Consider the following 19341-nt stretch of genomic DNA (forward strand, 5'->3'; position numbering starts at 1 on the left):
CCACCCCCGTTTCATGGATACATGGCAGCTCCGGTTCCTGAGCCTTTGCTGGGGAGGGTGGGCGTGGTCCACTTCCTGTCTCCCTCCATTTCCACCTGGGTATGGCCTTTGCAAAGTGTCTTCATCTGGTTGGGCTCGTCCAGTTGGGGGGCTGTTGTGTTCCTTCCTGCCGTTAGCACTTCTGGGCTTATGCCTTTTCTGTCTCTTTTCATTTTACTAGAGAGGAAAGGAAGGTAAAAATGCATGTATTCAGTTCATACTTTATTGGAAATCTTGCTTATGTTATCTTTCTATAAAAGTAGGATTGTATTCTCTATATCTTTGAAGTTGATAAAATTTATGTAAGTAATTAGGTATCTGTTGTGTATTTAGCTGATTCACATAGAAAGGGTAATGAAAATTCCTGGGAAGGAATCAATTTTCAAGGGAATTGAAACTCTAAATTTGTTAAAATGTGAATATGAGCTTTTTTTTAAAAAAAAAAATGTCTTTCTAATTTTCAGATTGTGAGCCATGCCTTTAGTGAAGAGGAACATCGAACCCCGGCACTTGTGCCGGGGGGCCCTGCCCGAAGGGATTACCAGTGAACTTGAATGTGTAACCAATAGTACTCTTGCTGCTATCATACGCCAGCTAAGCAGTCTAAGTAAGTCATCTCATTTCTGAAGCGCCTGTTTTCTGATTACCAATGGCATGTTGTTAATTTTACCATTAGCAAATTGATTTCAATTCAGTGGTTAATTTTGTCTGAAGAAGAGACCACAACTTTGAAGGAAAGAGCCTGCTCCTGCTCATCCAGTTTTCCCAGTGTGAAATAAATCACTGGTCTCACGATACCAACTTTATGTGCTGAAGATGTAAAGTTAAAATTGACTAGTTTACAAATTATTAGATAAGACCAAATGTGTGGCTTCAAAGTAGTGTCAATTTTTAAAAACTTATTAAATGAGGATAACAGGATTAATACTTTTTTTAAAAAAATGTGAATTTTTGGTAAAGCTTAGACAGGACTAATTGTTTTTTTTTAATATGATAAATTGAAAAATTGTTAACTTTTGTAACATGTCTGGCATAGAGTAGATGCTCAAATATTTGTTGATTAAATAATATTCCAAGTGAATTGAAGATTAAAGCCAAAAAATAGTGAGATTTGCTGATTTTAACCTAAATGCAGGTACTAACTTCTTAATTGAGGTAAACAGATAAGCTGATTATTATATATACACAGTACTATGTAATATTACATATGTAGATTATATAAATCCAAGCAAATATAAGTATAAGGAAGAAAGGACTTTCTATTATTTTTTTAAAGATTTTATTTATTTGAGAAAGAGAGAACGCAGGAGTGGGATGGGGGCAGAGGGAGAGAGAGAAGCACTCACTCTCCAGTGAGTGGAGGGCCTGATGCGAGGTTCAGTCCCAGGACCCTGAGATCATGACTGAGCCACACAGGCGCCCCAGGACTTTCTGTTATTTTAGTTTTGAATATTAATGTGAAATGCCCAAGAAACAGTTAATTTATGTTTTTATTTTTAATTTTTAGAAGAGGTGGGGAGGGGCAGAGAGAGAGAGGGAGAGAGAGAATCACAGGCAGGCTCCACGCCCTGCATATAGCCCAGCAGGGGCTCAGTCTCAGAACCCTGAGACCATGACCTTGAGCTGAAATCAAGAGTCAGATGCTTAAGTGACTGAGCCATCCATGCACTCAGAAATAGTTCATTTCTGAAGATTCAGATATGCGTGAAAATGCATTTTCCTTCAAAGCTTTTTGAAGTTGGAATGTTTTCCCCCTAACTTTTACATTTATATCATGATCTTGTTTTCTCACTTTGTCCCACTCCTTTTTGGTTTAGATGCATTTTGGATGACAGGTTTTCACAGTTAAGTTTTTCAAAAACTCTGTTAATAACTAGGAAAACCTCCATGATTTCACACACCGGTTGCCTCAACAACGAGAAAATGTTTGTTGAAAATGTTCAAGTGCTTTTATTTTAATTTTGAAGAAGGAAGGATAAGTATTTTTCTTTAAAGGAATTGTACTGTGTTGTTCCATTTTTAATGTATAATCATTGGCTAAGGCAAAAGCAATTTGGAGATTGCTTAAAATGTGTTTGAAAATAGATTTCTTTTGGAATCTAAGCTAACTACAATTGATTTTGGCCAGTGGTTGTTGATAAAAATGTATAAATTGTGTAATTATAGGAAAATAACTTATAAATTATTGAAGGGTAAAAATGTTGCTGTTTGAGTTCTTATTTTTTTTTAAAGAATACTTTGGTCTCTTGTTTTTATGGCTGAAATGTCTATTGATGTGGAGTATAAAAGATAAAAACTAACATAAATGATTAAAGTTTTAATAGTCAAGCTATACGTCATGCTGTAGTAATACTCAGCCTGGTATTATGTTGGTCGTGTTTGTGGTGCTTGTGAGTAAAACCCCATACCCAGTGTTTTCTGTTCCATGTAGTCTGCTCATAGTAGGCAGGATAATAATGCCTCCTCCAAAGATGTCCATATCTTAATCCTTGGAACATGTGTGACATGATGGGGAAGTGAAGGTTACTAACTAATCTTAAAAGAATGATGTTAGTCTGGATTATCTGGTGTAATCCCAGGGCTCCTTTAAATGTGGGAGGAGGAGGTCGAAGAGCCCGTGTCAGAATGATGTGATGTGAGGCTCAATCCACCGTTGCTGGCTTTGAAGATGGAAGAAGAGACTATAGGCCAAGGAATGCAGACCACTTCTGGAAAGTGGAAAGGGACGAGGAAATGCATTTTCCCCTGGAGCCTCCAGGAGGAACACAGCTCTGCCAAAACTTTGATTTAACCCAATGGAATCCATTTCAGACTTCTTTTTTTTTTTTTTTTAAGATTTTATTTATTTATTTGACAGAGTGGGAGAGAGAGCTAGAGTGTGAGTACAAGTAGGGCGAGCAGCAGAGAGAGAGAGAGAGAAGCACGCTCCCCACCGAGCAGGGAGCCCAGTATGGGGCTCAATCACAGGACATGAGCCAAAGGCAGATGCTTAACCCCCTGAACCACCCCAGCGCCCTCCATTTCAGACTTCTAACCTCTAGAACTGTGAGATAATTCACGTGTGTTTTAAGCCACTAAATTTGTGGTCATTTGACACAACAAGGAGAAGCAGTAATAGGAAACTAATGTACCACCCAGCCTTGGTTTCCCCGCGTCCACCTAACCCACTCTGCCTCCTAAGTGGCCCAGGGATGGGCACCGGCCTCAAAGACAGTCGACCTTCGTGAGGCTGCCCCAGTGGGTCTCAACCCTGCCTCCGTTAGATCACTGGGGGAGCTTTAAAACAAGATGCTAGGAATCCCTCCAGAGAGGATGAATGAGCGTGCACTAGAGATGTGATCTGTAATGGGATACCATGTATCTGGATTGAAAAGATGAGCTGGGCCAGTCCTGTACTGGCAGGGAGCTTGAACTAAGAAACACAACTTGCGGGTTTGTTATGGGATCTGCTGCTGAAACGTCATCGTCCAGGACTGAAAGACTGATGGCCCCCTGCAGGCTGAAGCGGGAGTTGTGGGCAGAGTGTAAGAGAAGGCGGAGGAAGCCAGCTCGCAGAAGGCGAAGGAGTGTGCAGGTAGAGACAGGAGCTGAGAGTGAGAGAGAGCACGAGCTGTGGAAAGGGGGAGAGAGACCTGGTCCCTGGACCGGTGCAGGAGGGCTTCCCCTCCCATTCAGGGAGCAGCTCGGGGATCCGCAGAGCAAACCTCCTTTCTTCCTGTCCCTTGTGTGATCTGTGCCTGCAGCCCAAAGGGACTTACAGAAAGAAGAGTAGAGTGATACGGATGCCAAGGATGTAATTGTAAGAAACCAATATACTTAGTTACTTATTAGAATAACACTTATTATTTATTCTAATATTGCTTGTTAGAATAACACACTTTTGGTAACCAGTGATTCGTTCATAAGTGATTATTCACTAGGTGCCCCTCTCAACAAATCAGTTCGGTGCTTACTTAGAGTTTTAAAAAAGCATAAATAATTGACATCGATATGGTCATAGAACAGGAAATATACTATGACATGCTACGGCACTCACATTGTAATAAACGTTCCATTTTGGGTGAATCTTTAGGTTTTGTGGGGGCTTTCCACTGAGTCGAAATATATTACAGGAGGTTTTTTTTATTAACATATAACATATTATTTGCCCCAGGGGTACAGGTCTGTGATTATCAGTCTTACACAATTCACAGTGCTCACCATAGCACATACCCTCCCCAGTGTCCATAACCCAGCCACCCTATCCTTCCCTCTCCCTCCCCCCGGCAACCCTCAGTTTCTTTCCTGAGATTAAGACTCTGTTATGGTTTGTCTACCTCTCTGGTTTTGTCTTGTTTCAATTTTCCCTCCCTTTCCTGGTGATCCTCTTCTCTTGTTTCCCAAATTCCTCATATCAGTGAAATCATATGATAATTGTCTTTCTCCGATTGACTTAATTTCACTTAGCATTCCACCCTCTGGTTCCATCCATGTCATTGCAAATGGGAAGATTTCATTTTGATGGCTGTATAATATTCCATTGCATATACTTATACCACATCTTCCTCATCCATTCGTCTATTGATGGACATCTATGCTTTTCCCATAGTTTGGCTCTTATGGACATTGCTGCTATAAACATTGGGATGCAGGTGCCCCTTTGGATCACTACATTTGTATCTTTAGGGTAAATACCCAGTAGTGTGATTGCTGGGTCATAGGGTAGCTCTGTTTTCAACTTTTTGAGGAACCTTCATACGGTTTTCCAGAGTGGCTGCACCAGCTTGCATTATAGGAGATATTTTTTGATCTGACATTTTTATGATTTGTAATTGTTGGGAAGAATTAGAATTTTTAAAATGTTTTTATGTTTTTTTTAAATTTTGTAGTCATTCATCAGGTATTTTTAAAGTGACAGTTTAGCAATGCATGTATCTCATATTAAACATCTTCTAAAAAAGAGTCTTCTTTTACTGAGTATTAATTCCCAAAGTAGAGTCAAAACAGTATTTTTTTTTTACTCCTTTGAGTATCTAACCATTATGCAGTAGGTCCATATAAGAGCGGACCATCTCAATCTTCTCCATTTCCCTGTGGACACTCCCGCATGCCATTTGCACCACCCTCCATACCTCCACTCCCCAGATTTGGAGTGGGTGATGCACACCATCTGAACTTTGCATGAGCAATACAGAAAGAAGCTGGACTTCATCTAAAAGGCCATCTGGGCAGATAGCCTGGGAACTCGAAGGATTTGCCTTGACTATTGACATATATCTGCCTGAGCAGCAGAGACTTGCCCTGGGAGACCTTCTGTGATGGTCCAGGGGAACTGGTTCTCTGGTAAGTCCAAGGGAGGAAGAACAGACCAGGAGGCCACAGGAATTTCTTTGCTCTTCCAGAAAGGAAGACTTAGCCATCAAGGCTCTGATTCACCAGCTCATTTGATCCTTGCCACATCTCTAGGGGCAGTTCAGTGTCGTGTGGGTGCAGATGACTTTGTAATGAAGAAGAGAATCTGGTCCCAGATACCAAATAGACCTCTGTAACCCCTAGAACTCTACATAACTTTTGGGGAATTTGGAGGTACCATCTTCCCATTATGTGCAGATGAGATGTTCAACTTTAAAGGGTGAGATTCTTACCAGGCTTTTCAGGGAATTGAAATCTTTTCAGTGAGAAAATATTGATTATTGTAATGAGTTTAAGAACAATCATAGAAATGAAAGGAAATTTATAACTTGAGCAGCCTCATAGCTAAAGGACCAAAGCTTTCTCCAATAAAATAAAAAATTAGTCTAGTAATTTTCAGATATTTTTCTTTGCATGTTCCTAATTTCTTTTCTTTTTTTTTTTTTTAAGATTTTATTTACTTATTTGAGAGAAAGAGGGACAAAGAGAGAGAGAGCACAGAGGGAAAGAGAGACACAGACTCCCTGCTGAGTAGGGAGCTTAATGTGGAGCTCGATCCCAGGACCTTGGGATCATGACCTGTGCGGAAGGCAGACGCTTAACCCACTGAGCCACCCAGGCACCGCATGATCCTAACTTCTAATAGGCTTGATCTGGGGGTAGTGGGAGGGAGAAGGGAAGCCATTTTTTAAAAAACAGTTGTGGTTAGTAATGTGTTATTTGGTTTTCTAGCTATGAAATATTGATTTTTTTCTTCAAATGACAGTTTAGTGTAGCAATTACTCTTACATCAAGAGTGCTTTTTCATCATTTTCCTGGATTAGTAATCTGAGTACTCTTGTTCCTATCAGCTAGTTGCTCAATTAAAATTACAGTATCTTGCAGTCAAATTCCTAATGATACTATAATGTAATTTTTATATAATTTGTTGAAGAAAAGAACATGGAAGGCCCCTGGGTGGGTTAAGCAACGACTCTCGGTTTCCACTCAGGTCTTGATGCTCAGCAGGGAGTCTGCTTGTGGATTCTCTCCCCCTTCCGCCTCTCTGCCCCTGCCCCTCTCCCCACTCATACTTGCCCTCTCTCTCTAAAATAAAAAAGAAATCTTGAACAACAACAACATGGGCATTTGTGCCAAGGATGACATAAGTCCTCTTTAATACCTCTAAGGTGTTTTTTTACTACTTTTCTCTTTGTTCTTGTGATAATAGATTATAGTGATCTTCCTTTCCTCCTGCCCCATGAAGGCTCCCAAGAGTCACAAAGAAAGGGGGCTCCCCTCCCACCCCTAAGGTTTTGGCTCATATTAGATGGTATTGAGATAGTATAAAGAACTTTAAAAGCACAGGAAAACACAAAGGAGAAAAATTACAAAATTTTCATTAATGAGAGAAGATAATCTGTAATGCTTTATATATACCATTACAAAAATGGTATTATACATGTTTTTGTAGCCTGTACTCAATATAGTAAGCATCTTTGTTGATTCATCTAAGTTACAATTTTTAATAGCTAGAGATTATTAAAAAGATATACCATAATTGTTTAACCATTTCCCTACTGTTAGATGTATAAATTGTTTCCTTGTTTGGGGGTTGGGGAACACTATCATAAATATTCTTGTATAAACCACTATATACATCTCTGGTTCTTTTGGTATTTAAAAAAAATTCTGAGACTCCCATTAATTTTAAATATGTCTTTCCTTTAAAAAAATTGTTACAGGGGTCCCTGGGTGGCTCATTCAGTTAAGCGTCAGACTCTTGATTTCAGCCCAGATCATGAGATGGAGCCCTGTGTCGAGCTCCGAGCTAGGCGGGGAACCTGCAAGATTCTCTCTTTCTCCCCCTCTCCCTGCTCAGGTGTTTGTGAATGCTCGCTCTCTCTCTCTCAAATAAATATCATCTTTTTAAAAAATAAAAACTTGTTACAAAATCTATTTTTCTGTTAATTTCTGTTTTAGGTATTTGCATGAATAAGAAAGGAGCTGTGTTTTCTTAAAGATTTTTAAAAAGGGATTAATATTTTTGCTAATACTCCTTATGGTACATACTGTTTCCTACGACACTAAATGACAGGTCAACATAAAAATACTACCTTAAGGGCTTGCTCACATTTGCTGTTATCTAATCAGGTCTAAAATTTGCAGTCGTATTAATTGATTATACCAAGTGCTGTTCTACTCAGAATAGAGATCTAAGTATTTTGAAGGCATGCCCTGAATAGATTTCTAAGATGTTTTTAGCCAAATGGGATTTGTGGGAGGAAGGGAAGATATTCAAACTCAGTGTATGCGCAGGAAATAGATCACAAGTACATTCCCATGCAGTTTAAGGCTGGGTTAAAAGGGGATGTTAAGTGAAAGTGTATTGCTGTATCTGGACAGAAGTAGACTGGAAGAAACAGTAAGAAATTTTAATGCTACAAACTGAGATAAATGCTTGCATTTCTTGTGGACTAAAATAGAAAGCCAGTGAAGCGAGGTGAGTATGTATACATAGGAAACTATAAGATAAAAGTCCTGTCAACAAGTTGGAGGCAAATATAAGAGCCCCCTCCCCAAAAAGGCAGAAGTGTTGGGAATTCAAGCACTTCCCTCACCCATCCTTTGACCTGAAATATCAGAAATACTTCCTTGAGGGCATTATAAAAGTAAATATGAGTGAGATTGTTTTTCATTTCTCCTTTTCCTGGGTGGATCTCTACATAGCAGAATTTAAATGTAGAATAATTTATAACAGCAGGAGTTGGAGAGTCAGCCAAATATGAATGTTTAGTTCTTCTTTGATTTATCCTCTCTATTCTTCCTATTTCATGAGTATATAGGTTTATGCAATTTATAGATGTTTTTCTGATCATTTTGATTTACACTGTTATTAAAGCAGACCATCTAAAAACTTCAAGGAAAGATTTTAGAGGCTCAGAGGTCTTAATATTCTAAAACTTTACTGTGCTCACTCCCACATTAGGAACTCAATTGATACTATCAGCAATCTAAAGTAGTTGTCTTCTGTAAAGCATATGCCCTAGGACTAAACATTCTCTACCTTAGTCTCTACTGTTCTTCTAGCTACATTGTTCAGTGAAAAAATAAAACTGTAAGACATGTAGAAAAGGAGAAAAATGTGACTCATAATTTTTATTTTTTTTTTAAATTTATTTATTTTGAGAAAGAGAAAAAGCACACGATTGTGCAGGGGGGAGGGACAGAAGGAGAGAATCTCAAGCAGACTCCACACTGACTGTGGAGCCTGATGCAGGGCTCAGTCTCCAGATCCTGAGATCATGACGTGAGCCGAAATCAAAAAGTTGGACGCTCAACCCAGGTACCCCAAAATGTGACTCAGAATGAAGAGAAAAAGCAGTTGGTAGAAGCAGGACCCACAGATGACCCCAATTTTGGAGTAGCAGTTAAGTACTTTAAAATAGCAATGAAAAATATATTGAAGGGACTTACAGTTTCCAGTCTGACATTTAAGGAGCTTAGAAATCATTCCTGGTCCTACAGCAAGAAAAAAGCTGATCAAATTGAAAATCTAACAGCTTTTCTTAGATCCTTCAGAGAACTGAGGTCATACTTCAGACCACTGCCCCCAAATTTAGAGAGACTAGTGGATTACTGGGGGCTCAGTGAGAACAAGTTTGAGAGTGAAAAGCTCTAGGGGGCCCATTCTTAGTGGGCGCTCCCACACTTCTGTGAGTTTTACTGTCAAGAGTCCTACCAGGTTCTCACAGTGCTTCCCTCAGAGAGAGGGGAAGAGAAGCCATTTTGAAATATAACCAGAGCGTTCTGTGTTTTCCTTAGTGCCTGCCCTCAAAGGAAACTGTTTCACTGGAGCCTAAGGTGGTTGGGTTTTACCAGAGCCTGACCAACCCCCGGGGGCAGGGAAGTACCTACTCCAGCCCCTTCTGTCTTCCTTTCTCATCTAAGGGGGAGGAGTGTGAGACCCAGGGACCTAGGCTCACTGAGAGTAGATCATAGCACCACCATAGATAGATGAGGGCCAAGGAAGATAGAGAATATGTGGAATATACAATGGAATATGGTTCAGCATTGAGAAAGAAGGAAACCCTGCCATTTGCAACATGGATGTGTTCAGGGTCTTTACGGTAAGTGGAATAAGCCATACAGAGAGTACTGTATGACCTCATGTATGTGTGGAATCTTTTAAAAAAGTAATTTGAGGGGCACCTGGGTGGCTCAGTGGATTAAGCCACTGCCTTCGGCTCAGGTCATGATCTCAGGGTCCTGGGATCGAGCCCCACGTCGGGCTCTCTGCTCCGCAGGGAGCCTGCTTCCTCCTCTCTCTCTGCCTGCCTCTCTGCCTAGTTGTGATTTCTCTCTGTTAAATAAATAAAATATTAAAAAAAAAAGTAATTTGAACACGGAGAACTAAGACATAGAATGGTTATTACCAGGTGAGGGCTATGAGGGAGGGAAGATGCTGTTCAGAAGATATAAGCCTTTAGTTATAGATGAGTAAGTTCTGGGAATCAAATGCATAGCGTGGTGACCATAATTAAAAATACTATATTGTACATTTGAAATTTGCTAAAAGTAGATCTTGAGTTCACACACACGTGTGTGCGCGCACACACAGAGTATGTGAGGTGATGGTATGTAAGTCAACCCAGTTACAGTAATCATTTCACAACCTATATATATGTCAAATCATCACATTGTACACTTTAAATATACACAGTTTTGTCAGTTACACCTCAATACAGCTGGGAAAAAAGGTCACAGGACTCCAGAACACTTTCCTTCCTGCCACACCTTCCCAACACATCACTAAAGGCCTACACACCCCAGTTCCTTTTATCCAGTACAGCATGTCTGGCTTTCAACAGAAAAATTGAAAAGTGAAAAACACGGTTTGAAGAGACAGAGTAAAGCATCAGAACCAAAGTCAGATGTAGTAGGGATGTTGGAATTATCAGACCAGGAATTTAAAATAGCTATGGTGGGGGCGCCTGGGTGGCTCAGTGGGTTAAGCCTCTGCCTTCAGCTCAGGTCACGATCTCAGGGTCCTGGGATTGAGCCCCACATCAGGCTCTCTGCTCCCCGGGGAGCCTGCTTCCTCCTCTCCTTCTGCCTGCCTCTCTGCCTACTTGTGATCTCTTTCTCTCTTTCAGATAACTAAATAAAATCCTTTAAAAATTTTTAAAAAAAATAAAATAACTATGGTGAATATGTCAGGGACACTAATGGAAAAAGTAGACAACGTTCAGAAATAGATGGGTCATGTCAGCAGAGATATTGAAATTCTAAGAAAGCATTAAAAAAACACATTGAAGGACAGAATAAAAAAGGTGAATGGCATACGTGAAGAAATAGGGAATTTCAAAGAGAAATGGAAACTAAAGAGAAAAAAAAAGAAAGAAATAGAACTGAAAATCCCAGTAACAGAGAGAAAGGAATTCACCGGTGGGCCCAACTGCAGACTCTTGAAGAAGAAATAGCTTGGAGAGGAGCCAATAGAAATTATTCAAACTCATTTGCAAGAGAAAATGAGAAAGAAAAGAACAGAGAGGCCAAAATGTGGGACAATATCAGAGGGTCTAATACATAGGTAATTGGAGTCCCAGGAGAAGAGGGTAGAGCAAGAATAAGCCAGAAGAAATAATGAATGAGAATTTTTGAGTATTGGTGGTGATTATCAACCAAAGCGTTCAAGAATCTCATCAAATTTCAAGAAGTGTAAATTAAACAAAACCCGATTTAGTTACCTCATAGTAATATTACTAAAAGAAGAAGGTAAAGAGAAAATGATAAGCAAGAGGGGGAAATTACATACAGGGTGGGCACGATGCTCAGACTGACTGCTGATTCTCATTAGAAACAAGACCCGAAATGAAATATGAATGAAATGAAGTGGAATGAAAATGAAAGAGACATATTTTTATTTTGTTCAGACAAAATCCCAGAGAATTAAATCTCCAGTAGATCTGCATTACTAAAAAATGCTAGAGAAATTCTCGAGGCTGAAGGAAAAAGATACCAGATAGCAACCTGGATCGGCAAGAAGGAATGAAGTGCAAGAGAAAAAGTAAAAATGGGAGTAAATATAAAGGCTCATTAAAAATTATATATTTATATCTATTTGTTTAGAAGCCTGCTGTCTATTCAAAATGTATCAGAGTTCATACCCTATGTGAAATTAAAATATATGGCAGTGAGAGCTGTAAGGGTGTGTGTGTGGGTAAATGGAATGATATTGTGTTTTACTTTGTTTTATGAAATAGTATATTATTTGAAAGTATGTAATGATGATTTCAGAATGTACATTTTAATTTCCAGTAACCTCTAAGGTAACACATAGAGGAGGTAAAATGGAATCCTAAGATAATCATTTGATTTTCCAGAAAAAGGCAGGAAAGGAAGAAGAAAGGAGCAAAGAACAGAAAGGACAAATAGAAAAGCAATGCCCAGGTGATAGAATTAAACCCAGCCCTATCAAGAATTACATTAAATGGAAACATTTTGAATACCCACTTAAAATTTAAGGCAGAGCTTATCAGGTTGGGTAAAAAAGCAAGACTAAAATATACGCATTTTTAAGGATATAGATACAGATTTAATGGAAAGAATGTAAAATAGATACCATGTAAAAATAAAGCATAAGCAAGCTGATATGGCTATGTTAATGTCAAGTATACGATAATAAAGAAGGAGGTTCCATAGGGGGAAGAGGCCATTTGTCAAGAACTCACCATTTAAAATTTTAACTTAAAAGAATACGAAATAGAAATAAAACCAAAAAGGAGAAATAGACATTGCAGAATCGCAATTGCAGATTTTAACAAAAACCTCCAGTGACTGATAAAAAAAATAAACAGGCAAAAATCTGTAAGAATACAGATGGTTTGAACAACACTACTAACCAGTCTGATTTAATTGACCTTAACAGAACACTCAACTCCCAAATTATAGAATATACATTCTTTTAGTGTTCCCATGGAATGTTCACCAAGGTGAACGTAAGCCCAGCGATAAAATAATGTGTTTGAAAGATTGATATCATAAAGAGGATGGTGGTAATGAGACAGTAATTAGAATAATCTTTTTAGATAATTCTGACATATTGGAAAATGAAGCAATATCTTTAAAAATAATCCTTGGGTCAAAGAAGAAATAAAAAAGGAAATTAGAACTATTTCTAATGTGTGATAATGAACCATGTATTTGTGGGATTTACTTAAAGAAGTGCTTAGAGGGAAATTTGTACCTTTAAATGCTTATGTGAGAAGAGAAGAGAGACTTAAAATCATGAGCACATTCCTCAGGTGAGCTCTCAGGGTTGCTCGGCAATCCTGCTGTAATTCCTTTGTTAATTAGTTTTCCTGCCCTTGGAGTGCCTATTTCATATCTTTCTTTCCACCTCAAATTTCCCCCCTGAGCTGATGACTTCCTTCTTATTTCGCTGGGAAAAGAAAAGCAGTCAGAGGAGAAGCAGACAGCTCCTTCTGCCAGATCAGTCCACTGATAAGTTCTGTACCGATGTGTCCTGCTCACCCTCCTTTAAAGTGGTGAGCGATGATGTTTCTGTCAAAAACACGGGACCCCACATCCTCATGCTCACTCCAGGACTGTGTTCACGCCCCCTTTTTTCTGCAGCATCTCCCCCCCCCACTCCTTCTACATCATGCCTACCGCATATTAGTATATGGAGAAATCTCCGGACTTGAAGTTCATTTTTTTTTTTTAAAGATTTTATTTATTTATTTGACAGATAGAGATCACAAGTAGGGAGAGAGGCAGGCAGAGAGAGAGAGAGAGAGAGAGAGAGGAGGAAGCAGGCTCCCCACCAAGCAGAGAGCCCGACGCGGGACTCGATCCCAGGACCCCGAGATCATGACCTGAGCTGAAGGCAGCAGCTTAAACCACTGAGCCACCCAGGCGCCCCTGGACTTGAAGTTCAGACCATCCTCTACCAGTTTCCCCATCTCTTGCTCCCCTTCACAGCAGAATACCGTGAACAAGTGTTCATGCCCTCACTGCTTGTACCTTCTTCATTTTCTCTTATCCCCATTAAAGTTTTGTCCCATCCATTCTTAAAATTTGTGCTTGTCAGTATTACTGGGGACTGACTTCCCCATGGCCAAGTCCCGTGCTGAGTCGCAGGTCTGGGGAACATTTCTTTACTTGGCTTCTGCGCCGGCACCCTCTGGTGTTTCTCCTCCCTCAGAAGCTATTCTTTCTTAGTCTCCTTTGATGATCTTCCCAACCTCTGCATGTGGGAGTGCTCCAAGGCTTGGTCATTGACACTCTTCTCTGCCTTCTTCCGTTCACTGGGTGATCTCATCCAGTCCCATGGCTCGAAACGCCATCTTTGTGCTGATGTACGTCTTCTTTTTCTCCTCTCCCCAAGATTTCAAACTTGTGGATACTACTGCCTACAAGAGAGCTGCACTTGGATTTCTAATAGGCATCTCCCACTCTACACCTGAATTCTCTCTTCCGCCTCTTCCCTGTTACCCCATGAGAGCTCTCCTCTTCCAGCTCTTCTTTGTGTCTTCTCTCTCTCATACTGGATGTCTTCCAACTGTGTATCAAATCTGTACAGCTGTTGGCCCCTCTGTGGCTCCTGTTCCAGTCTGAGCCACCACCGCGTCTCTGTTCAGCAGCAGCCTCCTGTCTGGTCTCCCTGCTCTACTCATCACCCCACTCCACAGGGAAGGAATTTGTCCGCTTTCTTCTAACCACTTTTCCCTCCATTCACTGGGTTCCAGCCGTACTGACCTCCTGGAGGCTGCCTTCCCACACCAACCCGGTCTCTGCCTTCTGCCTGGAAGGTTCCTCCCTGAGATATCTACATGGTTCCCTGGCCTTTTGTGACCACCTATGTACCACCCACTTCCTGCCCTCTCTCTTCCCTCACTGTCTGCTTTTCTTCATAGCTCTTGGCATCACATGGCATTATCTGCTCATCTGTTGTCTGTGAAGAACATAAGCTTTGTGGCTGTGTTCACTGCTCTGTTTCTTCAAGCAGCGAGGATGCCGCCCAGTGCGCAGTGCGTGCTTATTAAATGTTTGCTGAGCAAACTGAATATGCTTAATAATCATCCTCTGTTTTCTTAGTTCTTACGAAATGCTAGAAGGAATATGGTTAAAGAAGTATACAAAAAAGTTCACTGTGGTTAACTCTGGGTGATAGTTCTTACTTTTTATTTTTCTGAGTTTTCCAGACTTTCTGCCACGAGCATATATTGCTTTTATACTCACAAGCAGATTTCAATAAGAATCAGGGCATACATTATATATATATATTTTTATCTTACACAGACATAAACATAACGAAGACAAGAAAGAAATAAGAATGTTAGTGGTGGATGTCTTGGTCTGGACTTTAGTCCATTTTCCCTATTGTTTAGCTTCCTGTGTTTTCTGTTTCTTCTAATCATGGATTGCTTTCATGGTAGAAAAAAATAAAACTTTAAAAAGGGGGAAAAAAACCTAGGGCCCAATAATTATAACTTGCTATTTTATGGAATTCAATGGTAATTGGACTTTACTACAAACACTATAATAAAGTTTCTTTTTTAACTTTCTTATTTTAAAATGATTTCAGACTTATAAAAAGGTCAAAACCGGGAGAGAATTCTCAGACTTTCACCTGCATAATATTTTACCACATTTTCTTTTTCTCAGAGAATCTTCCTCCTGCCATCCTTTCTCCTATACACACATACACGAATATATTTAATATATGTTTACTATTTTGTATTTTCAATATTGTGCATTTTATGTTTAGTAAATACATATATACTTAACTCTCTTCTTTAATCTGGAACAGTTCCTCAATCTTTCTTTGACTTTATAACTTGACATTTTAAAAGGGACCTGTTTATTTTCTGGAATGTCTTGGTCTCGGTCTTCTGGTGTTTCCTCATGACTAGACTTAGGATATTGGCAGGACTATGACAGAGTGATGACCCCTTTTCCTCAGTGCATTTCTTCTCAAACCACATAGTCTCTGCCTGTCCCGGTACTGCCCATGGTGACTTCAGTCACGTATTGTTTTCAGTCACAGTAACATTTGGTTCTTTTCTTTTTTTTTTTTAATTTTTATTTATTATTTGACAGAGACAGATCACAAGTAGGCAGAGAGGCTGGCAGAGAGAGAGGGAAGCAGGCTCCCTGCTGAGCAGAGAGCCTGATGCAGGGCTTGATCCCAGAAACCTGATATCATGACCTGAGCCGAAGACAGAGGCTTAACCCACTGAGCCACCCAGGCGCCCCTCTGTGGGTTCTAATCCATTATTTTTATAATTTAATTTGATGCTTATATTTTCCCTGATTAGGCCAGTGGGAGCCCTTCTGGGCTGGCTCCTGTGTCCTTTGTGACATGTATCTGCCACTCTTTGAGTGCTTTTGGACTTTTCTAGAAAAGCACAGCCAAGTATGCTAAGCTCATGTTGTACTTTTCCACCCTCAGCTGTGGAATCAGTCCTTTTTCCAGGGAGCCTGGTTACTTTTAGAGGAGAATGAAAAACCAAAACCTCAACAAATCAAGATCTAGGTGCGAGATGTGTCTGTTAAAATTTCTTAAGGACCTTGTTATGACTGGTTTCTTGTTCTACAGAAAGGACTCCTGTCAGACACAGTAGTTGTTTCCAGTAAATCTTCACTTTTAAATAAAATTGAAAATCCAGGCATAATTTTGAATGCTTTGGCCCTCTAGAGACATGCCTCTCAACCTGACATACTTGGACATAAGTTGATAATGGTATTAATAAAGCCAGAGTTGATGCTTTGTCAGTAAAGAATGAGTAAATTGCGCTTACCTCAGCATGGTTTTTCATTCAATTCAGAATTATTTTAGTTTAGCTATTAATGGACTTGCCATCGAAAGAGTGAGTAAAATTAAGCCTTTCAAATAAGTTGCTATTTGCAAAATGGAATACTGTAATTTGCAACATTTTATTCTTGTTCATCAGGAAAATATAATTTCTTCCATTTTCTTTAGTCACTCATTAGCTTTTAGCAGCTGGCAAGAGATTAAGTATGAGTCCTTAATTTCTGCTTCCTTTTTTATAAATTGAGTACTTCCTATAGAAATATAGTGTCAGTTGCATGGGTTTTTTTTTTTTTTCTCTCTTCAAATAGGGTTAATTTTAAGCACTGAAGGTAAAGGACACGTGTTATCGATCCCTTTCAACCTGCACAGCACCTGGCAGAGTGTGTTCTCAACAGTAGCGGCTGTTGCAAGAGGGGTGGTGCGTACTCCCATATTCTTGGTGATATATGTTGCCCCTATTAATCAGATTTCTGCATAACCGAAGGGGAAGGGAAAGGATTTTTTCCTAGGGCGGAGGTATGACTGGAATATGTCTTTTAAACTGAATGGGCAAATAGAGAAAAATTAGTCGGTTACATTTTGACCGTGACTGATACTCAAAATAAAGAACTGATAGTCTTGGAGATAAACTATTTGGAACGTGGTACTCTGTCTACTCATCATCCAGCTGAAGGGGCAGTCATTTTCCTAAATGGGTGTCATGAAACAGTAGTTCCAAAGGATGTTACCAGGTGTTTCCAGGCCCCCGTCAGTTTGAAAACATGCTATGCTAGATGGTCTCTAGTAGGGTCCTATTGCACATAGCGTATTAAAGACTTGCGATACCCCAAGGCATAGAAGCATGTTTAATCTTTACAGTCCAGTGTTTTCCAAACTTACCTGGGCCAGGAGGATTTGCTGGTTGTGTACTTGTTAACAAGAAAGCACTGAAAAGAGATCATATGTTTTTTATTCAGGAGGTACTCTCTGAGCACTAACCCAGCACAGGCAATACAGAGATAAAAGACATCGCTTATACTCTGAGAGAAGTTACACAAAGACAACATTCAGTTATGTGAAGAGTCCTGTGACTGAGGTATACTTAGGGTATTGTGGGAACACAGAGAGAGGCATCTGATCTTATAGACCCCTACCTGCATCCTGAAGGATTGATTTTAAGTTAATGCATTTTTATTCATTGATTCCACAATCTTTTTGAGCACCTACTATAAGCCAGGCATGTCCTAGACCTTGGGGATTGATAAAGCAGTGCCCAGAACTGAAGAGAGTCCTTGTCCTCTTAGATCATACAGTCTCACGAAAGGAGACAGATAGGAGACAAGATGAATAAGTAAAGTGTACAATTACAGCATGGTGATGAGTGCTAAGGAGAAAAATAAGTGGGTGGGTAGGGATGGGGGGCAGTGTGGGTGCATGTGTGTGGTGAGGTGTTGGCAGTTTTAGCTAAGGTTGCTAGAGGTGTCTCACTTAGAAGGTCCCATTTGGGTATAGATCTGGATGCAGTGAGGGACCAAACCCTGTGAGTCTCTGGGACAAAACAGTCCAAGGGGAAGGAACAGGAATACGCCCGACCGGAAGCGAGAATGATTGGCATGTCTGAGAAGGAGCAAGGAGACAGTGTAGGTGGAGTGGAATATGCAAGGGAGAGAGTGATAGTTGCTGAGGCCAGCAGGGTAAAGGAAGTTAGATCACTTTGTAAGCCTCCTACAGCCTTTGGCTTCTATTCTGAGTGAGGTGACAAGGCATGGAAGGGGTTTTTGAAAGTGCAGACCAGGAGCAGAATCTTTGGGAAAGGGGAACAGGTTTAGGCATTGCAAATAGCTCATTTCGACTGGAGCACAAACGATGGGCAGAAGTGAGGTGCACAGGGCCTTCTGCGTCCTTCTGAGAGGCCTAGATTTGAGCTTGAGAATGATAGGGAGCAATAAAGAATTTGAGTAGGAGAGAGAGTCAGGTCTTCCTTTAAGAAAGATCATTTGGTAGCAGTGTGATGAACAGATTTGAGGGTGGGAGGTGAACCTGAAAGCAACAAAAGCCAAAGCTGTTGATCTGTGTCATGCAGGAGGGAAACAGGGAGGGTGTGAGCTCGGGGGTGCTGGGGAGAGACAGGTGCCAAGGTTTGGTGTGCCATGAGCTTTGGGGGGAGGCAGCAGCCACCGATGACTCCATTTCTGCTTGGGCTTCATTTCAGGTTGGTTGATGCCTTTCCACACCGGGATGCAGGGTTGAGTTAACATGAAAATGAATTCCTATTGGAATTCCTATTTGAGATTCTTATAGGATATCAACATGGAGATGTTCATGAGCTAATTAGAAACACAAGTCCAACACTGGGGAAAAAGTTTATAAGCCAGTGAACAAACATTAATTCTGGATAACACATCTAGTTAGCAGAGTTGAAAAACATGATTTGTGTGAAGACTTTATTTTATTCCTTTGCCTTTTGGAAACTGCTTTATCCATTGTGGAAGTGGAAACTGTTGGCTGAATTTTAAGTAACTCCAGAGGACCATACAATAGATACCAGACTTACAGAGAAACAGTTTACTGCTCTGCTGAAATTAGTAGTCTTGGGGATCCCCCTTCCGATTTTGGCAGGAAGGATGACTTTTTAGATACAAGATGTTTTTATTAATTTCTTTATTGCTTTCATTTTTTTAAGAGAAAGCTCCTCTTATTAAGACAGTTTTACTGTGAGGGATGCCTGGGTGGCTCAGTGGGTTAAGCCGCTGCCTTCAGCTCAGGTCTTGATCTCAGGTTCCTGGGATCGAGCCCCGAATCGGGCTCTCTGCTCAGCAAGGAGCCTGCTTCCTCCTCTCTCTCTGCCTGCCTCTCTGCCTACTTGTGATCTCTGTCTGTCAAATAAATAAAATCTTAAAAAAAAAAAAGACAGTTATACCATGAGAATTTATGAAATTATATTGCTTTTAGATTCAGAAGAAATGCTCATCCATTATCTTGGAGTGACCATTTAAGAAGCAAAATTTCAGTCCATTTCATTAATTAAATAGGTAATTAACAATGAAATAATTCGTGGAAGTTGCTAATTTCTAGACAAGGAGGTTCAGGGAAGTATATGATAATAAAAGCAAGGGATTAGAAGTTAGAAG

At 40.1% G+C, this 19341-nt stretch overlaps 1 protein-coding gene across 3 annotated transcripts in view; it reads left to right on the forward strand.

The window, feature by feature from the left end:
- Positions 1-19341, forward strand: part of WASF3 (WASP family member 3) — a 136223-nt gene that overhangs the window by 91415 nt on the left and 25467 nt on the right. For all 3 annotated transcript variants that reach the window (XM_045978283.1, XM_045978285.1, XM_045978284.1), the window contains exon 3: positions 504-646. In XM_045978283.1, the coding sequence (XP_045834239.1) occupies positions 514-646 (133 nt within the window). In that variant the 5' untranslated portion in view covers positions 504-513. The remainder of the gene's footprint in view (positions 1-503; positions 647-19341) is intronic.

This window comes from Meles meles, chromosome 14, assembly GCF_922984935.1.
Source record: "Meles meles chromosome 14, mMelMel3.1 paternal haplotype, whole genome shotgun sequence".
Taxonomy (NCBI): Eukaryota; Metazoa; Chordata; class Mammalia; order Carnivora; family Mustelidae; genus Meles; species Meles meles.